The sequence below is a fragment of the Triturus cristatus genome, chromosome 4_1 (genome assembly GCF_964204655.1).
Source record: "Triturus cristatus chromosome 4_1, aTriCri1.1, whole genome shotgun sequence".
Taxonomy (NCBI): domain Eukaryota; kingdom Metazoa; phylum Chordata; class Amphibia; order Caudata; family Salamandridae; genus Triturus; species Triturus cristatus.
This window is the reverse complement of record NC_140585.1, coordinates 539,768,856-539,789,292: the sequence shown is the minus strand read 5'-3', so window position 1 is coordinate 539,789,292 and position 20,437 is coordinate 539,768,856. Positions and strand designations below refer to the sequence as shown.

Here is a 20,437-nt window from a genome sequence, read left to right as displayed (position 1 = left end):
ACTACATCTGGTCGTACCAGCAGCGAACATTTCCCACATTCATGCCCACCCGATGACAGGCGATATCACCCTACTTCACCAAAGAAGGGGCGTTAAGCACTATTTCTCAGATGGCCCCTTTCGCGAGATTCCACAAGAATTCCGCCTTTTCAACGACGCTTAACATTTCTTCGGGGGCGCTATCCCCCTGTTCCAGGCTAAAGCAAATGCCCGCTGGCTTCAAGTGACCCGATACGAACTCATGCAACTCATCAACAACACCCATGATGGGTTCAAAGCTGTAAAAGAAGAACTACGACCTTCGAGACTTATGGTTCTTGAACACCGATATGTTCTAGATCAGTTAACTGCAATAAATGGTGGAGTATGCGCCAGAATTGGGAAATCCTGCTGCACTTTCATCTTGGCCAATGATGCAGACAATGGCACGCTTACAAAGGCCATTGAGGACTTGGACAATCTGGGGAAACAGATGCATGAGGAGGGAGGTGCTGAAGAAGACTTTTTTTCTAATTGGTTCAACTTAGATTGGATGCCTTCATGGCTGTCTGCTGTACTGAAATTTATTATGCCTATTTTTTGTATGGTGTTGTTCGTGTGTTGCGGTACACAGGTCCTAATCCATTGTGTAAAGAAACTCAGCTCTAAGGTAGTTGGGATGAACTATGCAGATACAGGAACATACTCAGGAATATGCAGGAGGCAGGGAAATGGGGAGGAGACTGCTATGATAAATTTAGTGGAGCTCACCGTCCCTGACTCTAGGACATCACAGGTCCCTCTTGATCGCCGCTACCAGGTGCCTAGTAGGCCCTCAGCTTCCCTTGGGGAGAGACGTGGTGCATCCATACGAGGCAATGACTGACCAATTGGGGGGACACGATGCGACATTAAGAACTGACCCAAATATGAACTACAAACAGTCGCTCCTTGTTGACACACCCTGGCCACTACCCCCACCACCAGCTAGATATGCTGTTCGAATCGTGTTCAAGAATGAAAAAGAGGAGGGAAATGAGAGAGGGTCCGGTTTTACCATCTAACAAGTACCCTGGGCCATCCTTGTCACTCAGCAAAGCATGAACCCCTACGAAGGCCCTGCCAGCCTAATTTGTAGGCCTTTTGTTAAGTTGACCAAAGTTCTGCACCCATCTTTACTGGACAGCAGGCCCTAGGCTTGTCTGACCAAAAATCGCAGCCAGCCTCTCTCTCTACGACGCCTCCTGCTCCAAACTATAGAGCCCCCACCCTACCCATGTGCGAAGTACACTGGCGCAGAGTTCACCGTTTCTTTATTCTGTCGACATATAGCACATCACATCCTGGGTCTGTACATGAGAATAGAGAAGTTCCCACCGCAACAACCGTCGGTCCCCGTCAGACTGGGGTGATGAATGTAGCAACCCAGACACATATCTAGAGATATATATATATATATATTGTTTTTTTCATTCCTTTGCATGACATATTTTCTGCTTGCCCTATGCAATTTACCACGAGCGCTTGGCCTGAGAAAATAACCTTTCACCTAGTCTACGTTCCGCATTTAGTAGGAAAGACACGACACGTCTGATAAAATGTGTAGATCATTCTTTAAGTGACTGACGTAGGTAGAAGTGATGTGAGATGACGTTACTGTAGGCGTTCTCATAGCCTTAAACAGTATAAAAAGGGAGCTCACACAGTCCTCGGCGGACTACCTCCCTGTCTGTATCTAGGTGACAGACTGTGTAGGTTTGCCCCAAGAGTGTACTGTTCTATTTTACTTATAATCTATCATATGAAATGCCGTATCTGCCATGTAATGTTTAACCATTATTTTCTTCTTTTTTTACATTTAAAATGTTTATATTATAATTGCAGGGCTGCTCTCTTTAGACGCAAGTATTCCCAGAATTTTAGATCCAATGTGTTGTGCATTCTGAGAACATTTTCTTTGAGTTATACGGTTTTCATACTGCAGCTGTAAATGTGTCTTTGAGGTTAAGTGTCACTCTCTTTCTCAAACAGTTCAATACTTTCATGCAAAAACGCAGTCTGATTGATGTGACTCTGAGAATGCGAAGTCACAAAATCTTGTATTTTGTATTGTTATGCCTTTCTCTTGAAGTTTCTTGAAGTTGCATCTTCTAAATAAATGTGTTAAACCTTTTGGCTTAGTTTCTATGGCTCACATACCTGTTTCCTTCATTTTTAGAGCGAACGTTCCCAGACACCCCGCCTCAATTTAAGGTGCACCTTTTGCCCCAAAATCACTCATTCGATCATTCGGTGAAGGTCCACCGTGCCCCATAAGTAAAAACGCTCCCTCGAACACTTCTCAATGGAATTTTTTAAGGGCTGTCGACATCAGGAAGCTTATGCTTGGATGGCGTTCTAGCGTGAATATGCCCTGTGTCAGGATGAATATAGAATTTTTCCTGTTTCGGATCCGACTTAGGTGGTACAGCATCTATATTTGGATCCGGACGCGTTACGGGCATTTGTTTAGTTTTCGGCACAGAAGGTTTCGGAGTGGAGCTGGAATGTCCTTACGGCACTGAAGATTTCGGTTATGAGGAAAGTTTCTTCGGTTTCGGTATCAACTGTTTCGGCTCCGACCCGATTTTATGCTTAGAACCTGAAGGTTATGGGTCCGCAGTGGGTTTTGGCTGACTCGATCCCGAGCCGGAAGGCGGAGCGTCCGAAACCTCTTCTCGGTGCCAACCTTGGCCTGAAGGCAGAGGTGGTGCCAAAGCCTTAGATTTATTTTTAGGGACGGTGGGTGATTGGGTTGGGGGGGGAGGGGTCTTCTGTACTCACGCCCCCTTGCCCCTGCGGAACATTGTCGTCATCAAGGACAATCCGCAACTCTGATTCAGAGTTAGATGCAGCTGAGGCTTGTTCTTCTTCAGCCGCTGAGACCTCCTCTTGCTCGGAGTCTTCGCCAAAGAGATCCGGTGTGTCGTCTAACTGCTGCTGCTGCATCTCTTGACATCGAGCCCGACGATCACGGAGAGTTTTCTTCGATCTGAAGGATCGGCACGCGTTGCAGTCTTGTTTTTTGTGTTCTGGAGACAAGCACAAGTTACAGACCTGATGCAGGTCAGTGTGCAGATATTTTGCGTGGCACAGGGGGCAGAATTTGAATGGAGTCAGTTCCGTCGACAAGGAACCGGACCGATGCAGATAGAAATGGAGATTTTTTGATGATCGAGTCGAACTGCAGGGAAAGAGAAACGTGTTTGAGAATACTGTTAAGGGTAGAGTAGATTGTGCACCCAGGGGAACCCAAGGAATGATTCTAAAGTGGAGCGCAGCAATACATGTCCGAACCCGAAGGCGGAAATAACTAATCTAACAATGGAGTCGATGCCCATGCACAACACCCTCGAAAGGAGGAGTCACCTTACCTCGTGACTGGAAAGACTTCTTCAAAGAAAAAACTTGAAAACATCCGGACCCAACACTAGATGGCAAGAGTATGCAAAGCATGTGATCTACAGCTCACGTGCTTTCTTCTTTAAAACATGTATGCCAGTCAGTGGTAGAGTAGCCCCAATGTAAAATATCAAGAATGTAAAACAAATGCTAACACAGAAGACAAAATAATGAATTACCAATTATCCCAGGACTGGGGCTGGCCACTATGGAAGCACAAAATGTAACCCCGGTGTAAATGTTTGTAGAAAAATTTCCATAATAGCTTTAACAATGTAACTGTCAATTTTAGAGTTTCATCTACAAATTAAACATCGTGCCCATTTCATCTAATGTAAGAAATAACAGGGTCTGAAAAGTACCTAGAAGAGGTCCAACCATTTATACGCTTCACAATATAAGCTATCCAAAGCGGATCTCTAGCAGGAAACCATTTCTTAATTGGAGAACATGGTTTATTTTTTTCAGATTTAAGCCAACTGAAAGAGCAGATAGATTGTTTGAAGTGACATTAGTCTGCAATTTTTCATGATCACTTGCACTTTTCTCCTACATAAAGAAAACAAAGATTCCCTTGGGAGCAGCTTAAAGCCTCTATGCTTCTATGGCAAGGAATCCATGGATTTGTATCAATCCAAACAGATCAGTAATTACTGTAAAAATACTGAAAGAATAATGTAATAGGTTGTCCAAAAAAACAGTGCAGTGAAAGTGATAGGTGACAATATTGCAAAAAGTGCACTAGGTTTCTCAAGAAGAACAACATTTCAAAAGCGTTGTTGACCGCGTAGTGCAATTATTCAATCAATAAGACTCTAGATTTCTGTACAATCTGTTGACACCACAAGGAATTGATAGTCAAACTCTATTGTCGACTTTTCAACCCATCCATCAGGTCATACATGGGTCTTCATCAGGTCAAAGGGGGAGCAGCCTCCCTAAACTGATAGTCTTACAGTAGAGAACCTTGGAGTGTAACTAATGTAGCTTTGAAGGAATCCACACTGCAGGACCACTGAATGATCAGATAACTCTATTCAAATCGGTATGTACTGGTGCAGCAGTACATGGAACTGCTCTAATGCGGTTTTGCCTTCTGGTACCTGCTGGGTCAATGCGTACAGATACAAATTGATTTATTCAATTTTTACAGTAATTAAAATTTATGGATTCCTTGCCATAAAAACATAGGCGCATTAAAATTCTACAGATATAATCTGTGTTTTCTTCATGTATATATACCTTGGTTCCAAGGGTTACTCCATAATTACGTTGTTGATACATTTCTCTACCATCCTTAGACATCATTCTAAAATGTTCTGTAGGACATAGCACATTTGTGCTACCATACTATGTTATCTACCTAGGATGGAACTTCACTTTTACCATTATACAGAGAAAAGAAAAAAATCTCCCCTCCCCCCCCTCCCTCCTCCCCCCCTCTCCCTCCTCCCCCCCTCTCCCTCCTCCCTCCGCCCCCCTCTCCCTTTCCCCCCCACCTCCCTCCCTCCTCCCTCCCCCCCCTCCCCCTTTCCCCCACACCCCCCCACCTCCCCCACCTCCCCCCCCTCCCCTTTCCCCCCCCCTCCCCTTTCCCCCCTCCCCCCCCTCCCCTTTCCCCCCCTCCTCCCCCTCCCCTTTCCCCCCCCCCCCCTCCCTGATATTCATTTAAAAGTTTTGTTCTAGTAGGGAAAAAGTCAGCATTATACCATTATTTTATGCTTTTTAAATACTTGAGTGAAGCAGACATTAAATGATGCATCTCGCTGAGGTTGTAAAACATTCTATTCAAAATTGATTTAAATGGTATATTATAAGAATTCGTATAGTGCATTCTGCCACATGTATAGCAGTGCAGTGCTTCCTTAATCACTTTACCCGGTTCTAGAATTTCCATCTATAAGTTTAGTTTGGTTGATGTGTTTAGTGGCGATTTATTAAATGTCTAGTATAGCAGTGGTGTGTGTTGGCTACTATAGACGTCAAAGGAGTTTGAGCCCACTAAAGATCTTTGTACTGTATTAGGTGTATGGATGGGTATGTTTAAAGAGTTTGCCTTTTTTACTGAGCTAGGTGATCAGTTTTGCACTGGCTACATGATGCAGATTGTTTTCTAGACAGAAACTCTAGCCAGATAAATAGATATAATGCAATGTTGTGTACGTTAGAGTGTTATGTTTAAGCTACCTTTATCTGAGTAGTTTGAGACATAGGTTGACTTCGTGCGCAAGGAGTGTCGCTGAAATGGCAGTGTTTGCCAAACTATATGGCTTTAGTGCCGTTTCTGTTTTCATGAGAGTGCCAGGTGGTGTGTCTAGCAATGTTCATTTGAGAATGATGAATTATATGTATAATTGAAAAGGTGCTGTGTGGAGAGTATTGCTGTGCAGAAGTACCTACTGGGTGTTAAATGATAACCAATTATATCATACCAAAGTATGTTGAGAGAGTATGATAGCGTTGCACTGATTGGGTGACTGCTTGCGATGTCTTTGGTAAGATTGATGTTTTCAGAATGGTTTTAGGGGATGAGAAATTAAACAACAGCATTTCAACAGCTTCCACCCCGCCAGTGAAACACTACACTGGTTTAAAAACTGCCTAGCCAAACGAACTAGTCTTTCAACTTTTGCTTTTAGGTCAACAGACCGGTTACAAGTCTCATTTCTAGAAGAAAAATATGTTGGATAATTAGGGCTGTAACCAAAAAGCCTTATGTTTTGTTCTAAAAAGGCAACGCAAGTGAGAAGGAAAGACAGAAACTGTGAGACAGTGTGTATGCATGTACATTTGTTATGGTATAATCTGGGTCTGCCGCAGGATTACACTTAAAAAGGTAGTCTGTTAAAAGGATACTACACACAGGAGAATACCACAGAAGATGGAGGCTGACACGTTTTTCCCCGATGAAATTACTGGACATCTGACCGCTATGGGGTGGAAGGAACAAGTTCAGCAACAAACCTTGTTAATCACCCAAAAATTCTTAAGATTTGGTTCGCAAAAGCCTAATCAGGGGTCTTTGATGCATGCAATACACACTGTATCCAGGACAAGTGCAGGTTCCTCAGTCACAAAGTGGGCCATCATTCTGAAGGAGGACTGGGCAGTCTGTACAAGTGCTGGCATAGTACTTGATTATGCCTTGGTTTCCTGCACTTAGATGGTTAGACTTTCACGGGCATGCACCTTTAAGCAGGTCCTTTGGGCTTATATATGTAAATGTTTTGTTGTGTAGTACAAACGTAGGCAAAAAAGACCAATATAGAGTCAAATACAAAGATATGCTCAACAAGCATTTATAGCTATAGCATTGTTATGAGAGTTGATGTTTGCTGTCTGCACACTCTAGAACTGAACTCTAGGCCAATTGTTTTTGTATAAAAAATATACTGGTTTATTTTTAGAACCAAGCAAGCCTGGCACAGGTAAGCATTAAATACTTTTCAGTAATAAGTTGCTGAATATAGAACAGTTTAAAAATGCAATAGAAATTGTATTTACAGGGGATGCAATAGGTTGCAACACTTAGCAAATACAGTACATTGAAATTATTAGGCTTTTTCAGTAAATTACAGGTAAGTTAGTTTTTACTCAGTGCTGGATACCTAGATTCAGCACTGGGACAATTCCTGCAAACAGGTAAGTAAATACATTTTGGTTATTAGTACAATTCTTAAAGAATATTTGTAGATTTCAAAACTCCACACTTAAAAACGTTTTGGAAGACAATTGTCAATGTTATCCATTGGAGGAAGGAATATGCTACTTACCAGTATGCATCTGTTCTTGGCATGTAGAGCTGCAGATCTACACACTTTTGCATAGATCGCCATCTGGTGTTGGGCCCGGATGTTTGCAGTTTGTTTTTCCTCTTGGAAAGTCTTTGGAAGTCACGAGGTGGGTGACTCCTCCTTTGGATCGTATTGCGCATGGGCTTCGGCTCCATCCTCAGATTGTTTTTCGCCAGCAGGGAAAGATGGAGCATAGTAACAACAGTGAAGAAACCCATGTGTGTTGTATCTAAATAAGATGGACTGGAACAGATACAGGTAGCCGGGGAGGCAGGTGGGCGTGTGTAGATCTACATGCCAAGAACAGATACATACTGGTAAGTAGCATATTCCGTTCGAGGCATATGAGCTGCAGATTACACACTTTTGCATAGACTATATAGCAGTTCCCAACCTTAGCGGCGACCACCGGTATCTGTTGCAGTGGTTTGAAAAAATGTTTTTAGTATAGCCTGGCCCACACTAGCTTGTTGCTTGGTTTGCACATCTACACAATAGTGTTTAATGAAAGTGTGCGGTGTTGACCATGTAGCTGCTTTGCAGATATCATCTAATGAGATGTTCCCTAGAAAAGCCATGGAAGCCCCTATCTTCCATGCAGAATGGGCTTTAGGGGGAACGGATAGCGTTCGTTTTGCTTTGTGGTAGCAAATCTGGATGCATTTTACAATCCACCTAGCTATCCCTGATTTTGAGATGGGGTTGCCCTTGTGTGGTGGAGAGAAAGAGACAAACAGTTGTTTGGTCTTTCTGAAAGGCTGTGTTCTTTGGATATAGTAAAGTAAGGCTCGTTTGACATCTAGCGTGTGTAGAGCCCTTTCTGCAACAGTCTGAGATTGCGAGAAAAATACTGGTAATTCTACAGATTGGTTTAGGTGAAAAGGGGAAATGACTTTAGGTAGGAATTTTGGAATGGTACGGAGAACATCCTTGTTCTGGTGCATTTGAAGAAAAGTTTCTTGTATGGTAAGTGCTTGTATCTCACTGACCCTTCTAAGGGAAGTGATGGCTACAAGGAAAGCTGTTTTCCATGTGAGGAATTGCAGTTCGCATTTATACAAAGGTTCGAAGGGAGGCCCCATCATGCTTGTGAGAACGATATTTAAGTTCCACACAGGTGAGGGTGGTACTCTGGGGGAAATTATTATTTTGAGGCCTTCCATGAAGGCTTTAATGGCAGGTACTCTGAAAAGTGATAGGTGCTGCCTGTTTTGTAGGTAAGCTGCAATTGCTGCGAGGTGTAGCCGAATGGAGGTATAGGGTAGATTACACCTTTGTAGGTGGAGTAAGTAGCATACGATGTGTTGTATAGACACGTCTAGAGGATTGATTGTGTTGTTATGGCAATAAACAACAAATCTTTTCCACTTGGCAGCGTAGCAGGCTCTAGTGGTAGGGCGTCTTGCTTCTCTGATGACGTTCATAAAGTCAGGGGGAAGGTTTAGGTATCCGAATTCTAGGATTTCAGGAGCCAGATCGCCAGGTTGAGCTGAGCTGGGTCCGGGTACCTGATCTCTCCATGGTTCTGGGTTAGGAGGCACGGTGAGAGGTGTAGCTTTTGGTGTGGTACTACCGAGAGTTCCAGCAGCGTGGTGTACCACGGTTGTCTGGCCCATGTTGGAGCTACTAGGATCAGTGTGAGGGGATGCTGTTGTAGCTTTCGCACCACTAATGGAATTAGTGGGAGAGGTGGAAAAGCGTACGCAAATTTGCCTGACCAGTTCATCCATATCGCATTTCCTTTGGACAATGGGTGTGGGTATCTGGTGGCGAAGCTTGGGCATTTTTTGTTTTCGTGGGTGGCAAAGAGGTCTATCTGTGGATGCCCCCACATTTGAAAGAACTGGTGAAGAACCTGCGGGTGAAGTTCCCTCTCGTGGATCTGTTGCGTCTGTCTGCTGAGTAGATCTGCCATGGTGTTTTGGACTCCTGGGACATGTTGGGCTAGGAGAAAGATTTTGTGTGGAATTGCCCATCTTCATATGCTCTGTGCTAATTGAGAGAGCTGTGGAGAGTGTGTGCCGCCTTGTTTTTGAATATAATACATGGCCGTCATGTTGTCTGTGCGAATGAGGACTGTTTTGCCTGAAATCCGTGGTTGAAAGGATTTTAGGGCTAGAAAGATTGCTAGTAACTCCAGATGGTTGATATGGAGTAACTTTTGTTGAGGCGTCCATGTGCCCTGCACTGTGAGGTGTAATAGGTGAGCTCCCCAGCCGGAGAGCGATGCGTCCGTTGTTGGTATTATCTGGGGAACCGGGTCCAGGAACGGTCGACCTTTGGAAAGGTTTGTGGTGTTCCACCACTGCAGAGAGCGATGGGTACGACCGTCTACCAACACCAGATCTGTCAGTTGCCCCTGGGCCTGGTTCCATTGGCGCGCTAAGCACTCTTGGAGTGGACGCATCTGGAATCTTGCGTGAGGCACTATGAAAATGCAAGAGGCCATCATCCTTATCAGTTGCATAAACACTCTTGCTGGAAGGGAGTGTTGAAGTACGAATTTTTGTCGCAAAGCCTGAATGCTTGCAATCCTGGCCGGATTGGGGTAGGTTATTGCTTTTGAGGTGTCTATGGTGGCACCGAGGTATTGTTTTATGTGGGATGGTGTTAGCTGGGACTTTTGGTGGTTCACCGTGAAGCCTAGTTCGTGAAGTAGTTGGATTGTGGTGGCGGTGTGGTGTACACATTGGTTGTATGAAGTAGCTTTTATCAACCAGTCGTCCAAGTATGGGAAGACGCGAATGTGCTGTCTTCTGAGGTGTGCCGCCACCACCGCTAGGCACTTGGTGAATACCCGTGGTGCTGTTGTGACTCCGAATGGGAGCACCTTGAACTGGTAGTGTTGTCCATCCACTACAAATCTGAGGTACTTTCTGTGAGCATGGTGTACTGGAATGTGGAAGTATGCGTCTTTCAAGTCCAGTGTGGTGAGAAAGTCGTTCTGGGAGAGGAGCGGAAGTACCTGCTGAAGCGTTACCATGTGAAAATGGTCTGAGTGTATGTATGTGTTTAGGGGTCGGAGATCTAGAATAGGTCGTAGAGTCTCGTCCCTTTTTGGTAATAGAAAATATAGGGAGTAGACCCCTAAATGTTGTTGATTGACGGGAACGTGTTCTATTGCCTGTTTTTGTAGGAGGGAGATTACCTCCTGCTTTAGTAATGTGGAATGTTCTTGTGACATTGGGCGTTGCCTGGGTGGAATGTTTGGGGGGGTAGATGTTAATTCCTTTATTATTGTTGCCCCTATAGCCGCCTCTTTGATAACCCCTTGTGAAGGTGGACTGAGTGGGGGATTTGTAGGAAGTGGACGCGTTATCTGAGGAGTAGCCTCTAGATGTACTCCGAAAGGAAGAGCGGCGAAAAGAGCGCCTAGGAGGGTGTGACTGTAGGGCTCCCATGGACTTCGCCGTATCCGTGTCCTTCTTCATTTTTTTGAGGGCCTCATCTACCTTTGGGCCGAATAGGTGTTCCTGGTCAAAGGGGTGATTAAGGATGGAGGCTTGTACCTCTGGTTTAAATCCTGATATTCTTAGCCAAGCATGGCGACGGAGGAGGATGCTAGTATTAATGGCCCTGGAGGCTGTGTCTGCTGCATCTAAGGCACAGCGTATAGAGGTGTTAGTTATTGTCTTACCCTCTTGAATTAATTCATTGGCCCTAGTTTTATATTTTTCAGGGAGGTGGTGCATTATGTTTTCTAATTCATCATAATGTGCCCTATCATATCTGGCCAATAGTGCTTGGGTGTTGGCGATACGCCAAATATTGGCTGCCTGTGACGTAGTGCGCTTTCCTGATGCGTCCAGTAGCTTTGACTCTTTGTCAGGTGGTGGTGCTTCGCCTGACGCCTGAGAATTTGTTCTTTTTCGTGCAGTGGAAGCCACTAGGGAATCTAGTGGCGCTGGCCCTTTGATGTAGGAGGGATCTGGGGGGCAGCTTTGTATTTTTTGTCTATGCGCGGGTTAATGACCCTGGCCCTAACTGGGTCTTTAAAAACCTCTGGCGCATGCTTTACCACCCCATTAAGCATAGGTAATATGGAGGTAGACCTATGTGTGGTATCAAATGTGTCTAGGAGGAAATCCTCCTCCACGGGGTCAGTGTGCAAGTCTACCCCGTGATAGTGTGCCGCCCTTTGAAGTAGATGGTGGAACCCTAATGAGTCTTCCGGTGGAGGTGGCCTGGAAGGGTAAAGGTCATCTTGTGGGACGTCTGGGATATCTGGGTTATTGTAGTCGTCCCATGGGTCTGGGGATCCTGTATGGGTGGGGTCTTGGGGCACATCCCCTATATCGTGATATGGGTCCCCCTGATCATCATCATCATCATCTGGAGACGGGGACGGAGAGCGATGAGGTGGGGGTGGAGAGGGTGAGGTGGAGAGGGTGGAGGAGGTGGGGAAAGTATTCTGAAAGTAGAGGTAGCAGAGTCCTTCCTCTTTGGAGGTGGAGGCGGAGCTGGTTTGTCCAAATGTCTCTTTTTGGAAGAGAGTGCCAAATGTCCAGTTTTTGGATCCTTGGTGAGAGTCTTTTGCAAGGGATCCGGTGTAAATAGTTCCTGTGAAAGTGTTTGGTCCGTCGGCGTCGAAGACGTCGGGCCGATGTCTTTTTAGGCTTTTCCGTCCTAGTGTGCTTAGCACCGGATTTGGGAACCTCCGATTTCTTGGTCGGCGCCGAGATGGATTTCGGCTTGGAAGTGTCGGTGCCGAGGGCCTTATGGGGTTTGGTCGGTACCGAAGATGGCGTCGGTACGGAAGAGCTGGGTTTCGACCCAGAGGGCTTCGGTGCGGAGCTCGGTGTCGAGGTAGAGGTCGGTTTCTTTTACGGTGCGAAGTGTGTTTCTCTGCACCGCTGGTAGACTGGCTCGAGCCCGAGCCGCCGGAAGGCTTACTTGGCTTCTTCACCGGGCCCGAAGGTGGGGTGTGTGAAGCAGTATCTCTGGTCTTGCCTAAGCCCGGAGGTGAAGGCGTGACCGAAGCCTTTTTGGGTGTTGGCGCGGGTGTATAGTACTCACGACCCTGTGCGCCGGAGTGATGTCTTCCACATCGGATTCGTCGGCCTCGGAAGCACTGTCGAGGTAGTCTTCGGTGCGCTGCTACCCCAGATCTTCGATGTCGTCTCCGAAGATATCGACTGGAACGGAGGTCGAGGAGTGTGCCATGTTCCTTCTGGCTCTTCGGTCTCGAATAGTCTTTTTCGATCGGAAAGACTTACAGGCCGGACAGTCTCGAGCCTCGTGTTCAGGGGAGAGGCAGAGGTTGCATACCTCATGAAGATCGGTGTGGGGGAATTTGGACGCACATCGAGGGCACTTCTTGAATGGAGTTCTTTCCATCAGCCGGGACAGGAGCTTGGGTAGGCCGTCGACGACTGGAACCGAAGGTTTGTATATGAGAAGGTGCGTTGATTGAGGAGATCGCGTTCAAAATAATACCGCAATTTGGGGTGAGGATTCCGCGTCGATCGTCGAACTGGAAACTGTTCGGAACCGGAGCCAACACCAGATGGCGATCTATGCAAAAGTGAGTAATCTGCAGCTCATATGCCTCGAACAAACAGGTTATCAGTTCACAGGTAAGTAATCGACTGTGGGAGTTAAGGTTCTGGGGTTAGACTCAGGTGTCTCCCAGGGTTAGTGATGCACTCTTGTTACACCCTCAGCAGCAGTAGGGCGGCCGGGTGCAGAGTGTTGAAGCCCAATGTTATCCAATGGGGGTTAGGGGGCCTCCGGTTGGTGGCTGCTGGCAAGCAGGCCACTGGGTTGTGCGAGCAAAGCTCCTAGGGTTTCGGTCAGGGCAAAAGGGAAAACAAAGTAGCACAAAAGGTGCACCCTCAGCGGCACTGGGGCGGCCGGGTACAGAGTGCTGTTTCGACATTGGGCGCCCTGTTTTCTATGGAGAACCTCCGGTTTGCAAAAGCACTGCAGGCACGGAGACGAAGGACTTCTGGGTGCGACCACCACTTGGAGAGGGAAGTTAAGGGTTGGTTAGGCACTGTCGGTTTGGGCACACAAGGCCATGGGGCGTCAGGTGCAGGGGTGTCTTTTGGGGACGGATCTTCTTACCAGCTCCTGGTCGCGGTTAGGGGGGCCTTCTGCATTTAGACTGCAGGTGTCGGCTGGAGGCAGGTCAGGGGTCGCCCGATCTCGGGTCAGGATCGCCGTGATGACCTCCTCGTGGTGTTTTTCCACTCGAGCTCGGGCCGGGTTCGGCAGGTGCAGAGTGGGCTGGATTTGCGGTCTTTGGCTGCTGCCAGAGGTTGCAGTTGAACAAATCCAGTGTTCACGGAGAAGCAGTCTTTGGGAGTGAAGGCAGGCAGGTCATCCGGGGTTTGAGGTTGCGGGCTACAGGACAACCAGGATTTCGCAGGAGCAGGTTCGAGGGGAGACAGGCTGGTAGGGCTGGGGCCAAGTCAGTGGGCATCTTCCTTTTGTGAGTTTGCTGCAGGGCTGTTCGGTCCTTCTTTTCTTCTTGTTGTCAGGCTGGTTCAGAGGAGGCAAGGTTCAGGGTGCCCCCTAAATACTAGATTTAGGGACGTTACAGGTAGGTAAAGGGCAAGGACCAACGGGTCCCTTCCCTGGGGTGGGTACACCCACTATCGTGCCACCCTCCAGTGGGAGGGGAGCAGGAGCCTGTCCCGTGTTGGCTAGGTCCCCCCATCCTCAAGATGGCGGGGACTCAGAGTTGTGCTTCACCTCGCCTCCCCCACCTGAGGGGTGGAGTTGGCAGAGGTGGGCACACCTCTTTCCCTCACTTGTTTTTCCCGCTGGCTCTCCCGCCCAAAGTGGGGGGGTAGAACCAGTGGGGACCAGTTGCTAAAAGCAGCAAATGGTCTAGGGGGGGCTCACAAAGGCGGCATGCCTTTGAAGCTTCCCCTTCATGAACCTTGCCCATCCTGGGGGAGGAGGCTTGGCACCTCGTCCCAAGATGAGAATTGTTTCAGGCCCCCCGAGGGCAGCAGGCTCTCGACCCAGGGGTCCAGAAACATATCAGTTGGTGGCAGCCTAAGCAGCCACTCAGTCAGGTCACTAGAAGTTGGTCGAGTTTCAGGGGGCATCTCCAAGATGCCCTCTGTTGTGCATTTTACATTAAATCCCACACTGGCATCAGTGTGGGTTTAATGTGCTGAGAAGTTTGATACCAAACTTCCCAGTTTTCAGTGGAGCCATTATGGTGTTGTGGAGTTCATAATGACAAACTCCCAGCACCATATACTCTTAATGGCAGCACCGCACTTACAATGCCCAAGAATGGACTTGGGCACTGTAGGGGTACAGGACTCATGCACCTGTACCCTCACCACTGGTATAGTGCACCCTGCTAGACGGGTGACTGATCTATGCCAGGGTAGTGGTTTTGGGGGCATGGCACACAGGGATGTGTGCCATGTCGACTAATTTTGTTCTGCACCAAGACACGCAGCCTGCAAAGGCAGTGTGTGTGTGTCAGGGTACAGGACATCTAAGGGTGGCACAATAAGTGCTGAAGCCCTTAGAGGCTTTCTCTGGTCACAGTGCCCTGGGTACTTGTGGTATCATTAACCAGGGGCAGACATGTGGCCAGAGATGCCAATTGGGTTTAGGCTTCAATGCAATTTTAGGAACGGAACATAGGTCCTGGGTACTTGATTAGCAGGAACCCAGGGTACACTCAGTCAAAGAACATCAGCAATTCAGCAAAAAGTGGGGGCATACCATGCAGAAAGAGGGCACTTTCTCACACCTTTCCCAAATCTGGGCAGGGTTAGAGTAGTCCTTATGGATATGGGGATATCGTGAGAAGGCCTATTGCATTGTATTTTCTATTTTTTCCATATATTTGTCCCTGGTTTGATATTAGAGCTGCATATGGGCTGAAAGCCAGCCAGGGTGGTGAACTTGTCAGATAGGAAAGGTGATGGTCATGATGGCTTTGGAGATGCTGCAGCTGGGTAAGAAGATGGTGCGTGCTGACAAGGAGAGAAAGTACAGTTCCCTCAGGATTGGGGTGATGTAGTCCAATTTCTTCACATGTTTGATGAGGTGCACTGTGGTGTGTAGGACACTCTTCAGGGGTCTGTGTGGTGTCTGGGAGACTATAGCTCAGAGCACTGCTTCCAATCCAGATAGATTGACTGGAAGGACTGAAGTCGTTTTCCGAGAAGTATAGTTTCACTTTCCTTGGTAGAGAGATCTAGTATCAGGCAGTTTTGGTATTTTTGGCGATATGCTCCTTAAGGATGAGGTCGGTGTCCACAGAATGTTGCAAGTTATCTAGTATGTTTGCCTTGTACCGTCATGCATTATATCTCCCTTCTCATCCACATTGTGGAATGTGCAACACCTGGTTCCGAAGGTTTGTGCACCCAACTTTGACATTTGCTGCTAACTTTCTGAATCGGTCTGCTGCATTTTGGTCATGGGCACGATTAATGCAAATCAAGATTTTTAAAAGGATATGCCTATAGCCTTCTGCTTCCCTTACATCACAGAGTCTGAGTAACTTGGTGAAAGTTGGGGTTCAATTCAGTTTAAGTTTATGATGTTGAGGCAGGATTAGACTAGTTACTGCGGTAAATGTCAATGTTAAGATTTTAGAGGACACATCCTCAGAAATCTGTCTCTTCTATTACTGCCAATAATAAAGGTGTAGAGACAGCATAACATACAACACGTTTACCAATCGTAAATGTTGCAGTACTGGGCTCTGCAAGTAAGGCAGGGGTCCACTGTATTTAGCACAACACCAAAACTATGTGCAACTAATCCCTAGTATTTTGGGTTGTATTAATGGATGGTAGTATCTTATTGGAGGAAGCACAAAAAATAGGCAGAACTGACCACCTATACCAAGAAGCTCACAGTAGTACTGGTGGGACATAATGGAGCATGTAAGTGGACATTTGGGCATGCTGCATGGCACTAATCATCACCCCACTGGTGAGGAGGCAAGGCAGCAAAAAACATGTGGTAGCTGGTAAGTCTCTGTTTATAAGATCAACATTAAAGCTACATTGCCCTATCATACAAATGCAGAGAGACACCTAAATCACATGACACAGAGACCGTAACAGAGAAATGCCTGGGGACACAGAACAGGAGTTCATTATCAAACAACCAAGGTGTCTCCACAGAAGCGATGGAAGTCTGACAACACAGTTTTAGAAGTTATTGTGAAGTCTCAAAGTGAGAGAGATCGAGAGAGAGAGAGAGATCGATCATGTCCACACAGCATATAATGCATTTACGATGAAAAGGGGCACAAACAGTATGAATGCCACCTAGTGCAAACTGGGTTAAATCAAACAACAACGAATGCTGCCATTTACAATCCAGCTGTGAATAGGTTATGGTCATTATTAATATTTATTGGGTACTTCTTCACCGAAGCATTATGGCCCTAGGAACGAAAACAAGTATTCAACAATCAAATCAGGATAATAGGTCAAAAGCAAAGAAAAAGAGCAGCAAGGGCTTAGACCTCACAAGAAGCAGGACAGAGTTAGAGCTGTGAGAATAGAAACACATTTGCATCATAATTAAAAGTTCCATAGTTGCAGATCCTGAAGGAGATCACCCCAGAGCTTTGTAACCAATAAAAGTGTATCAGATTATTTTTGACAGACCATACAAAATTTGCTCAAGCACAGAGAGGTCACATTCCTCAAGTTGTGGAAACACCAGTTTGCGTCTTTGCAATAATCATCAACTGATAATGGCAGTGGTTTATTTTTTGCAGTTCAACTTTTAAATTTGTCTCCATTAGATAAAACCACATGTTTTGCAGCATATGGTTTTTTATCTGCCTATATTTGACCTGATAAGAACACCTTTTACAGTCAGGAGAAGCTAATCATACGAGTTAACACTAATTAATAAACATACCTGTTAGTTTGGCCAAGATCTCGAGACCAGCCCAATCGGGGCCCAGCAGTTGATCTTGTCCCTCCTCTTTTGAACTCTGCTGCAGGTAAGTCATCATCTGGGTTGAATGTGGTTGATTGACTCCTTTTTAACCTACCAGTTAACAGGTCAAAATAATATTTAAACCAAAATTCACATCTACAATGTCATAGTTTATTATATATTGATAGATACAGACTTATCGCCTTTCAATGTAAAAAAGATCCACAACATTTTCTTCATACGATTGCCACTTACTTCCCGAATAATTTCTTGATTCCTCTAGATTTCTTTTTTGATTCTGGAGAGGATGCAGATATTTGGCAGTTATCTGTATCTGCTTCTCGAGGAGGCACATTGCTTACATCTAACCGCTCAGCAGATCCTTTTTCACTTTCCGCTATAAAAAAAAGAGGTGTTTGTTAAACAACTAAACCCATTGCATGCCTTCATGGCAGGCAGCCACGTAAGGCGTTTTCAGCTGATCAGGAAGCAAAGACGATGACTGTCTGGTTGATTGTCTCAAAAATAACAAGACCATTATACAAATTGAAATAGTATAGTGTAATATAACAATAGCAAAAGCTTAAAAACCCTGATCACAATAAATACTAAGATTCCCAAATATCAAACAACAAACCATGACTTGTTGGAATGCCTTGAGAGCAAATGGAAAATTACACTTAAATACATAGTTCAATTTCTCCATCACTCTTTTGAGGAATACATGAGATTCCAAGAAGTATGCTGCAAAATAAATAAGCAACAGATCAATTAACCAGATTTTATTGACAAGCATGCAAAAGCACAAGAGAATAAAGAAAACCTACAATAAAGGCCGTGATGGCATGCCTTTATCTCTATTGCCATTTCTGACAATGAGCTAGTTGTCCCTGATGATGCAAACATTCTTAAGCATAACTCTTGGTATGCTACAAGATTGTATTCTTTTGATAATGGACACCCTGTTCATCATGTAATTTCAACAGTCCTACACAATCTAAAATATTTCTTATTACTTCAGCACTGCCCTAAAGAAAGCAGTCAATTCATAGTTTACTTCATTGTTTCTGAGAGCAACATATCTGCCCAAGTGGGCAGAATTAACTGTCAAAACACAGTATACAATAGTTAACTACTACGCATACAACTGCTGGCATCCTGTGAAAATCTGTACAACATGCACTACCATCTACACCCGTTGTTTAGAAGTGAACTGGTGCATTTTCATACTTTTGAATCATGTCGACTGAAGCAACCTCGTGTGGCAGGGCCTGTACCTGAGAAACGGCTCTTGCAGGATTGGTGAAGGTGGGTATCAAGCAGACCCTGGTGAGCGCACACAGAGCTGCTGGCAAGGCAAGTGCATGAGGAAGAAGAGTGATTTGGGCATAATAAAACCTATATGGACAGGGGAGAACCTGACCCTGCTCTCTGGAATTGGGCAAAGCTAATTTTATCCAGTTAAAAATCCCTTCCATTTCCTGGGGGTGACTGAGGGCTTTAACCTCTATTAGTTACCAAAGGGCAAGTGAATCTGGCTCAGGGAGGTGAGTAGGGCCTCGTCAGATATTCTTGCATGAGCCTAATATTGAGTGAGTCAGCCGGCCTTTTAAGGCTCTGGATCCATTTAGACTGAGTATTGTTCGGCGCAGCACAGGGGAGCCGTGGCCCAGATCCCAATGCAATGCAACACTGACATTTAGGACTTAAACCCATCTAGAAAAGGAGCCACGTACAGGAGTTTGCATTGCCCTGAACAAAAAAAGGCTATTCAGCAAGGGGAGTTCATGGTTAAAGAGAAGGATATGGAGGTGGTGCTCGTGGAAAAAGTTAATGAGTTTCTGTAAGGTGATGCACAATGCATGAATCCCACCTGAGACACACATATGAAGGGGGTATAAAAAAAATACAATTAATATATATTAATAAAGGATTTAAAAAAAAACTACACTGAAGCACTTGCACACTTTAGCACCTTCTGAAATCTCGCCAGAAGAATTGGCTGGGAACTGACCGATAGGCCCAGGTTAAGGCTCATCAAATTCATGTGTTGGCTCGAAGGACCATTCCAGGGTCTTTGCAGTAGGCATCTATGTGCAGTCCTTCAGTTCTTTTAAGCTGCATTTAGGGATTCCAAAGCCACATTAATGAATCATGGCACAGAAACACAGTATAATAGCTGCAGATCGTCAAAAGGACATATTTTGATTATCCATACTTTATTGGTCTCACTGAGGATCGTCGCAACTATAAAGGAGAAAGCTGCTACTTCTCCAAAACCTCACTGCAACAGAACACCTGTAAAGAAACTGCAGTTAGATAAGAGTATCCGCCATAGAGTGTTACCGAAGGTAAGTAACTTGTTCTTCTGATGGATACTTCTTTCTGCCGATTCATCACCTTAGAATAGAAACCAAAGTAGTACCTCTCGAAGGTGGAGAGGACTCAGATCAAGTCTGGGGGACCAAAATGGGCAAAATGCTCTTCCCATCAGATCTGGTTGTCAAGGTAATGCCATTTCGTGAACACATGCATCGATGCACACACTGCAGCTTACCAGGTGTTAAAAAGACAGGCATTCCATCTGCCAAACAGTGGTAGTAGCCTTAGCCTTGGCAGAGTTGACTCTCCGTCCTTACAGGCATTTTGTCCAGTGCATGGAAGATCATAATTGCAGAGGACTAGCCACCTTGACAGTCAAATCTCCTGCACAGCCTTACTTACTACATCCTGGAGAACCCCACTAACAGATGATCAGCACACAGTGTTCCATTGTACAATCAATGTAAAAGCTTAACACCCTTTTAGGGGCCAAATGTTGGAGTCTCTTGTCTTACATGGAGGGTTAAGGAAGGGCAAAGAAACCTGGGAGAGTGATAAATTGGTCAATGTGGCAAGAAGGCTGTCTGAAGCCTCAGCACCAGTTTTTTGCGGAAAAAGGTAGCGTTGGGCAGTTGCACCGAAAGTGCCTGAACTTCACTGACGCAAAGAGCTAAAGTGCACGCAATGAGGAAGACAGTTTGAAACGACAGAAGATGGAAAGAGCAGCTGTGCAGTGGCTCGCAGACTGCCCACCTGGTACCACCGTTTCCTGAACCAATACGGAGCATCTAGGATGATTTAGGCCTGAATATTACTGATCTTTTTCAGAACTCTGGGCAGGGGAGGCTGGGGCAGGATGCATACAAGATTTCCCCGTTCCATTCCAGTTGGAATGCATCAATGCACGAAACCTTTGACACTGCATGTTCTCAACAATGGCAAAGCTCTAGCCAGGGTGCTCTTCACTGCTAGACGACGAGCCTGTATCACTTTGGGGAATGGGAACCATTCCTGAC

The 20,437-nt window shown here is 45.7% G+C and overlaps 1 protein-coding gene across 37 annotated transcripts in view; it reads right to left on the bottom strand.

Moving 5' to 3' along the window:
• Nucleotides 1–20,437, bottom strand: part of PPFIBP1 (PPFIB scaffold protein 1) — a 1,024,139-nt gene that overhangs the window by 425,494 nt on the left and 578,208 nt on the right. For all 37 annotated transcript variants that reach the window (XM_085652838.1, XM_085652839.1, XM_085652808.1 and 34 more), the window contains 2 exons: nt 17,355–17,496; nt 17,079–17,210 (listed from right to left, as the gene is read on the bottom strand). In XM_085652838.1, the coding sequence (XP_085508964.1) occupies nt 17,079–17,210; nt 17,355–17,496 (274 nt within the window). The remainder of the gene's footprint in view (nt 1–17,078; nt 17,211–17,354; nt 17,497–20,437) is intronic.